We start from the raw sequence: 7,846 nt of genomic DNA, 5'->3' as shown, positions 1-7,846 counted from the left end.
TGGAAAATTATTAAACTCCTTTTGCTTTTATTTAAAATAAACCACACCCATTGAAAACTGTATAAAAGCCTTCTGATAAAGTCTTATCCTAAAATGAAGCGTGTATGTATAACACAGTCAACATTAATTTTGAATACTGTGCAAACTATTTTCTAGTTTAAAAATTTACAGTGATCAACTAGTTACACACTGAATCATGGCAGGGAGCGTATAGGCTGATTGTCACTTTGAGTTCTGCCTTAATTACCCTGTTTCTAGTGCACTAACTTGCTAGCCACCTTCTTTTTTGTCCCCTTTATTTTTCTGAGAAGGGCAAAACATCCTTGAAGATCACTGTTATATTCATAGCAATCTGTTCTACGTTTATGGAAAACCTAAAAACCAGAGAAAGTCCACAAAATAACAGTCATTTCAAACCGGAGACAATGCATTTTTTTCTCATTTATTCAAATTCACTGCAGGAAGTAAACACTAAAAGATTAAAAAACAAAACAAAAAAATTCACACTGCAGTATGTACAGTTTCATGACATCATATGAAGAAATTAAATTTCTAATAAAAATGACAAATTATATTACTGAGCAGATCGCATCAAACTTGGTTGTGTAAACACCAGAATTCTTACTATGAATGGATTAATGTGCCTGTATTCCGGTACTGCTAATACCGGGATACTCTTGGAATAATGTTTGCAATGGGATTAAAAAATTCATGAAAGTAGTTGTGTGAATTCTTTATGTTTAAAAGTGGTTGACGATTAAAAAAACTGTTTAAGACCCTTGGATTCAAAGCACATTCTTTCACAAAGCTTAAACCACAGACGTCATGTCCAGAAATGGAATACTGTCATGTTGGGATGAACATCTGATCTGATTTGTTAAGACATTTTGCCAAATGCACAGATGCACAGGGTCCCCCATGCACTTTTCATGCAGCAGGTAATCACAACTTAAATAAAAGGTTTATTCTATACATTTGTCCAGACTTGCAACTGTATACATACATGCACAACTTTTAAACCTGTCTGATTATATTTACACTTATACATGGAATATACAGGAACCAAAGAGATTAAAAGGCTTTTCTGTTGCATTAGAACAATACAAAATATGTATTTTTCATTAAGGAAATCACTATTTACATCACCTTTAAAAACCGATTTTAACATCTTCATGTAACAAGTCAATATATATATATACATATTTTATATATATATATATAAAATATATACTCTCACCAGTTTACTCTTCTGTAAGATGCAGCAGAGAATAAACAGGTAATGAATGCTACCTTACTGATGTCAATGAGAGCTGTAGTACCCTTTCACAAATGACTTTATTAGAAGAAATTGTCTAGATATCTAAAAGAGTCCTTGAAAATGTGTGTATGTGCATCCTTGTATCTACATATGCATAAACCAAGTGAATCTGTGGATGTACACCCTTTCTCACTGTTCTTTAAAATCACCCTAAATTCAAATTGGGGACATTCTCTAGTAAATCAGAACAGCATTCTTTGTGGTCATGTTTAAGTATTACATATTCTCATTCCTTTGTTAACAACAACGAAAACAACCAACCAACCAAAAAGCAAAACAAAACCCATAAGAAAAAAAAAGAAAAAAAAAAGCAATGCTGGCCCTTGACAGTCTTTTCCCTGACCTAAATTTCACTCTCTTGTAAAAAGGCCATTTCCCCCTACCCAAGGGAGAATACCAACATATTTTTTCTGACATACCTCTAAGGCTCCAAATCTTTCACAACAATCAAGAAAAACGACTTGTTTCAAAGCTTATTTATATAGTGTTGACAATAAGATTGTCATAGTATGGACATGGAGTAGAATATATTCAACTGGCCAGTGGAATTTTATGTCAGAATAAGCCTATGCCTTCACTTCTCCATATGTTGCATAATACCCACTCCTATTACTGTATAATATTTCCAGTAGCTATTTACAAATCATTCTGAGGAAAAATAACCATTTAGGGTTTTAGATCATATTAGGAAATCACACCTATTTTTAAGATAAAAATCTTAGAAACCACTTCAAGAAGAACAACTTTAAATCAATATCCTTCTAACTAATAGTGATCATAGAATAATTTTTGATAGGTCATTTGCTAACCAGGTTCACAATTAAAAACAAAATGTCTGGTGAATGAATTGTGGATTGTACAAACTGAACATAAAAACAGACCTGTTTCACAATTGAAACCCCATGTGGCTTCAAGAATATATTAAGTTCTTCTAAGACTGTATCAACATTTACTTTTCATCACTATTTTAAAAGATCCAATGGAATGATTGTGTACAATTCTGTCATGTATATGTGCCCGTTGTACTTTTTATTTAGCCAATCTGAATTTAGTGCCTCTCTTGGGTTTAAACTAAATGTTGTAGCCTTTGTTGGCATTGTTCTTAGGACAATGGTTTTAATAAAGGTTAAGGATGTATTCGGGAGAAGTTTCCAAACCATCCTGGAATCACCTGAGTTTGGTAAGTGGCCCTGTTTTTCCATCCCTAAGGCTAACTAAGTAGATGTTACTCATTAGAACACATAAATAATCACAGATTTTCCTGAGATGTTGAGCCAGATATGAAAGTTATCCCCTCCACCCAATTTTTTTTGTCATAAAAAGTGTTCTGAACCCGATTTCCAAAGACATAACGGTAATATATGAACTACAATATTGCAAATTTTGAGCTGATGTGTGACTGTATTGGGGAAAATAGAGGCATCAAATAGTTTTTTTGTTTTGTTTTGTTTTGTTTTACAGTCTCATGTTCTGAGGAAAGTCGTAAGCCATGGTTCTCAAACACAAGAAACACCTAGGGAACGTGTTAAGATGCAGATGGAAGATTCCAGGTCCACTTAGCAGAGATTCTTGTTCTGTAGATCTGAGATGCTGCCTATGAATCTGCATTTTAAAACAAGTGCTCCAGATGGAGATGGTTCTAACGCAAGAGGTCAGAGTTCAGCTTTAAGGAATCCTGGTCATAAGACTCGCAGGTACCACAGGAATGGTGAGAATTAGCTTTTATAAGAGATGGTGAAAACGGTCCAAAGAAAAGCCATTTTGCTTCTGTTAAAAACAATTTCTTAAATATTCAACTTTTCAGGAAACCACCTAAAGATAAATGTTAACTTTTCTAATTCTGTAAAAGGAGGAGTATTAATTTAGTAAAGTAGTTAAAATACAAAAAATGGAAATCTGCCTTTTTTTTAAAGGATCTATCAAACTTCCCTCAATTGTAATCAATTTTTACTAAGTAGTACAAGGTTTAAAGAAATCTATATTGAAAAGGATCAGCGTGGGACAGACACACTGGGAACCACAAAACCTCTTCCAAGAGTTAAAAATAAACACTTTTTCTTTTTTAGCAAAAGTGAAAAAATGTAAGCATATATTTTTCTAATTTATTTTTGAATTGGATAATAAGCTGTGAATCAGCACTAGGTTTTTTCTTAATTGGATAATTATCCTTTAAAGAGTTGTTTTAACAGTTTGGACTTTAAAAAATGTGTTATGTAGGCTGACTTCTGAAGAGCAAAATAAAAGTACCCTAATAAAGGCAGCAAAATGCATTAATCCACTATGAATGGAGTTTTACATTTTAATTTATGCCTATTATTTATGTTTATAAAAGAATTTCATTCATAGGCTACTCACGGTTGTTATCTGATGCATACAGAAGTGTTAAACAACCAATTGCTAGTTCAGTAGTTTCCTCATGACATCTAATGTTAAGCAAAAGTTAGTATGCATATTTAAACATCACCAGTAACCAATACTTTTCAAAATGAAAAAAGTTTCAATTATACCATGCTTTTCTCAAATCATGCTCTTATTTATACAGATCTCAAGTTCATACTCATTATGTTTTAAAAAGATCCCAAACTGGATGGCAGGTACATTTTATTCTGATTCTTTTTTTATTGTTAGCACGTTTCCCAGAAGTCCATAAACTTCTCCGTTTGCACTGTGTGGGCGAGAAGCATTATTTCCCATATGGCTATTGTAAGGGCTTCTTAAGTTAAAGAAAGCAGCTCTCGTTTCTGCAGTAGGAAGTAACTCTTCTTTGATTGTGACCTGTGAGACACTTTCAGCAGATGAAGGCTCCCTCCAAATGTCCTTGTCTTGTGTTTCTCGACTGGTAACAGAATTGCCTCCTTTCTGCAGCATATAATATAGTATGGGGTTGGTTTTGGTCAGTCTTGGAGAGTCTTTTTCGTACTCATTCTTCTCCACATCAGTGATAACCCACTTAATGGGTCCTTTCTCACTGGGCATGGAACACCCATTCAAAAGCCCAGATTCTGGTCTAGACCCTGCACAGCCCAAGTGCTCAGGGAAAGTAGGACTCACAGGAGTTTTTACTACTCCTGGGTATGAAAATGTCCTGTTATCCATGCAACTGCTGGGCTGAGTGGGGCTGTACATCAGTCCATTTAAAGAAGAAATGCTAAATTCAGGTTTGCTGTTGGTCACATTATTTTTGTGTCCTTTCTTTTTACTGTCAGCAACAGAGTTACTTCTGTGCGGGGACAAATCTCGCACACAGTTTTCTGAGAGAAGCAGCTGTTTCAGAACATTGAAGCTTTTGCTCTCTCTGGCCCAACTCCTGTGTTCACTTTCGCTGGCTGAGCCATGACCAGCAGGGTATTTAAACTCAAGATCATTTCTGCTAAATTTCAGCTCTTCCTGGTTAAGCAAGGACCCATACAGTACTTCTGGGGCACTGTGATTGTTTGCAGCATCGACAACGTTGTTTTTCATCTTTTTAAATGGATTTTCTAATGGCTCAGTATAAAGCTTCCTTTTCTTAGGGACCATGCACAGATTCTTTGATTCTAGAAGTGCCATTTCATTACTTCTGTGACTCTTGTCTGAATCATCTGCCAGGTAACTATCTGGATTTTGTCTTAGCAATCGACTTAAGAGACCATTCTTTGAGAAAGAAAAATCCTGAGGTGAAACAGGCTCCGATTTAAAGTCTTCGGACACTGGTAAGGCAGGTGCGCTTCTCTGCACAGCAGGAGCCATACCCAAGAATGGAGCACTCTTGGCATCATGGCTCAAGTGCACATTTGTATTAGGAATTTGTAAGTCATCAAAAGGCTCAGATTTTATTTTCACCATCAATATTTGTTCACTTAAAGCTCTCTCTGAGTGTTCCTGAGTACTTTCATCTCTTAAGGGAGTTTTCTCTTTCTTTTCATTTTTGCCTTTGTTGGGGTTTCCCAGGAGCAACTGGAGGACGGTACGTCTTTCAAGCAGATTTTCTATTTCAGAACCGGAAAGCCCCGGTTCAGGACCTGTTGGTTGACTACTAAATGCTTGACTTTCTTCAGCTGCATTCATTTTATTTGAGAGCAAAGGGCTATTTAATCTATCAATCACACCTATCGGTTTATCTGTGTTTACAGTTAACAGCTGTTTGCTGGGTCTCTGCTCTTCCACTGACATGGAAGACTGCAGGCCACATTGTGCTAAATTTTGTAACAGCTTACTGGCACTGAAAGTTGCAGAGTTTTGTGCACCTTCGTTTTGGGCTGGTTTCTCTCCTGGCGTGTCTTTGCTTTTTGTAAGGTCCATTGAGTGGTTAGATGCAGTCTTTTCAGACTGAGTACTGCAGGCATACGGTGGGGAATTCCATTTGATGACCAGAGAGTGTTGAGAGAGATTGATGGGAGACTCTGCTTTGGCTGACGTAAGTAATGGTGGAGTGCTCACCGGCGTAGTCCGATTTGTACTGGGGCTTTCTATCACAGAAGTCCTTGCATAATTTTGTGTACTGAACTTGGTCACATCATTGTGTACTCCCTGAGGGCTGGTGTTTTTTTCTACATTTTCTTCATTCTTATGGCCAAGTAGCAATTGAAGAAGTGTTACTTTCTGGTGTGAGTTTAGCTTAGAATTCTTTGAGGTATCTTGATCTTCTTTGATATCTACGTCTGGGACTTTTGGATCCCAAGTGTTTAGCAAGGATTGAGTAAAGTTATCCAGGGAAACAGGCTGGTCAGATTCGGATTTTTCAGTTCGGTGTTTGCAAGACAAGTCTATGGGAACACAGCTGGAGTAAGAACTTTCATCACCACTGCTGTCATCTGTAAAACTAGGATTGTTATCTGAATATTCATCAATAGTTGTAGGTGTACTACTTTCCTCAAAAATGCTTCCTCTCTCACTGTGACTGTGTCCATTCATTGGCTTAGGTATAGTCTGGCTTTTAAGAAGATGTAAAAGCAAACTATTGTTAGCAGCTTGTTTGATATTGTTTCTTTCCAGTGAGTTCTTATAACCTGCATTTTTAGGGGAAGAAGGAATGATACCCATTGGATTTTGAAATGTTGTAGCACTACTTTTGCTAGCCATCAGTTTGCTTGATGATGTTCTAGCCTGACCATTAAGATGGCTTGACATGGCTTTGGAGAGCTGGAAACTGCCAACATCCTTCTGGCCATTTTCTTGCAATCTGGCCATAGCAGCAAGTCTTTCACTTGCTGCTTGATTTGCATTTTGTGTTTTTAAAGCATGTTCTCGAGAATACTGCTGCAAATGGGCTTCGCTTGACAGAAGTAATGCTAACTGGCTACAAGCAACACTAGGTTTAGGTGAGGTGGCAGGACTAGCCCTTTTTTCTACCATGCTTGCAACAGCCTGTAATCTTGCAGCACATGACAACGGTTCACTCATGACCTTTGTTCCACTTTGTCCAACGTGATGAGGAGATTCTACAAACCTATCTCTGATGAGGTTTTTAGTCACATCAGGAAGATTTGTATCAGGCTTTTGATCTTTAACTTTACTTTTCTTCAACAAAGTTTTTAAGTGACTTGATGCAACACCATAGCACCTTAAATCCTTCTCCACTTTTAAAGAATCATGACTGAGGGCATATCCTTGCTCCTTGAGGCTCTGCCTAATTTGTTGTGACAGAGCAACAGTCTGCAGCCTAGAGCTGAATGACTGAAGCAAAGAGGCCAGTAATGTGCTATCCTGTTTGCCTTTAGGCACACTGTCAACCATGCCAGCTAGCAAAGCTTCCTTCTTTACGTTTAAATTTACGATAGAATCAGACAGCCTCTTCCGCTTTGCTGCATTCCAGTCCTCAGAAGACTGCAACAGTCTGGCTTTTTTGAGGTGCAGCATGCCAGATCCCTGATATGTATGTGTATTGAGAACTGGACCATTACTTTGACAGGTGGGAAATGCACTGCCAGAAATGTTAAAGTTCTGATCCTCTTCATTATTCCCAGCAGACTTTTTGTCGACGGCAGTACCTGATCCCCCTGCTGCCTGATGCATTAGTAATCCTTCTAGGTAAGTTAAAACAATAGAATCCTGGTGCACATCAGAGCCAAGCTCTTCTCCATGAGTCATGTTCAATAGAAGTGTTCACAAGGGCTTGGTTTCTATTCACTTTAAAGAATGGTTTTCTGTGGTGAGTGAGACGTAACTTTAATAAGTGAGTATCAGTTTATCACCTTCCATAGCAATCAGAGAGAGACGTACTGTTACATTCTGTCCAGGATTTCTTCTGGCAATGACAAGATAAATGAGTCTGACCACAGAGCTGATCAACTTCTATGCAAGAAGGAGGAGAATTCCTTAAAACACAGGTCTGTAGCAGTACGCAGATAGAATCCTTAGTGAATATATTCCTTTTCTTTCTTCATCGTTTGTTCCCCATTAAATGCAAATATCAGTGTTCTAAAAAAAATAAAAATAAGAATAGTTCAGGAGGCAGAACTAGAATCATGTTATACCTGCAAGCAAAATAATATAGCATTTCTAAGTGTATATGTATATTACATATAAATAATAGACATATATATGGAC

The 7,846-nt window shown here is 37.1% G+C and overlaps 1 protein-coding gene across 5 annotated transcripts in view; it reads right to left on the bottom strand.

Annotated features, from left to right (window-relative positions):
• Nucleotides 1–421: 421 nt before the first annotated feature.
• The window catches only part of NRIP1 (nuclear receptor interacting protein 1), a 104,377-nt gene continuing 96,952 nt past the window's right edge, over nt 422–7,846 (bottom strand). For all 5 annotated transcript variants that reach the window (XM_065541487.1, XM_005548930.4, XM_015446966.3 and 2 more), the window contains one exon: nt 422–7,717. In XM_065541487.1, coding sequence (XP_065397559.1) covers nt 3,920–7,387 — 3,468 coding nt within the window. In that variant the 5' untranslated portion in view covers nt 7,388–7,717 and the 3' untranslated portion in view covers nt 422–3,919. The remainder of the gene's footprint in view (nt 7,718–7,846) is intronic.

This window comes from Macaca fascicularis, chromosome 3 (genome assembly GCF_037993035.2).
Source record: "Macaca fascicularis isolate 582-1 chromosome 3, T2T-MFA8v1.1".
Lineage (NCBI taxonomy): Eukaryota > Metazoa > Chordata > Mammalia > Primates > Cercopithecidae > Macaca > Macaca fascicularis.
Note: the sequence above shows the minus strand (reverse complement) of the source record. Positions and strands in the feature narration are given on the sequence as shown.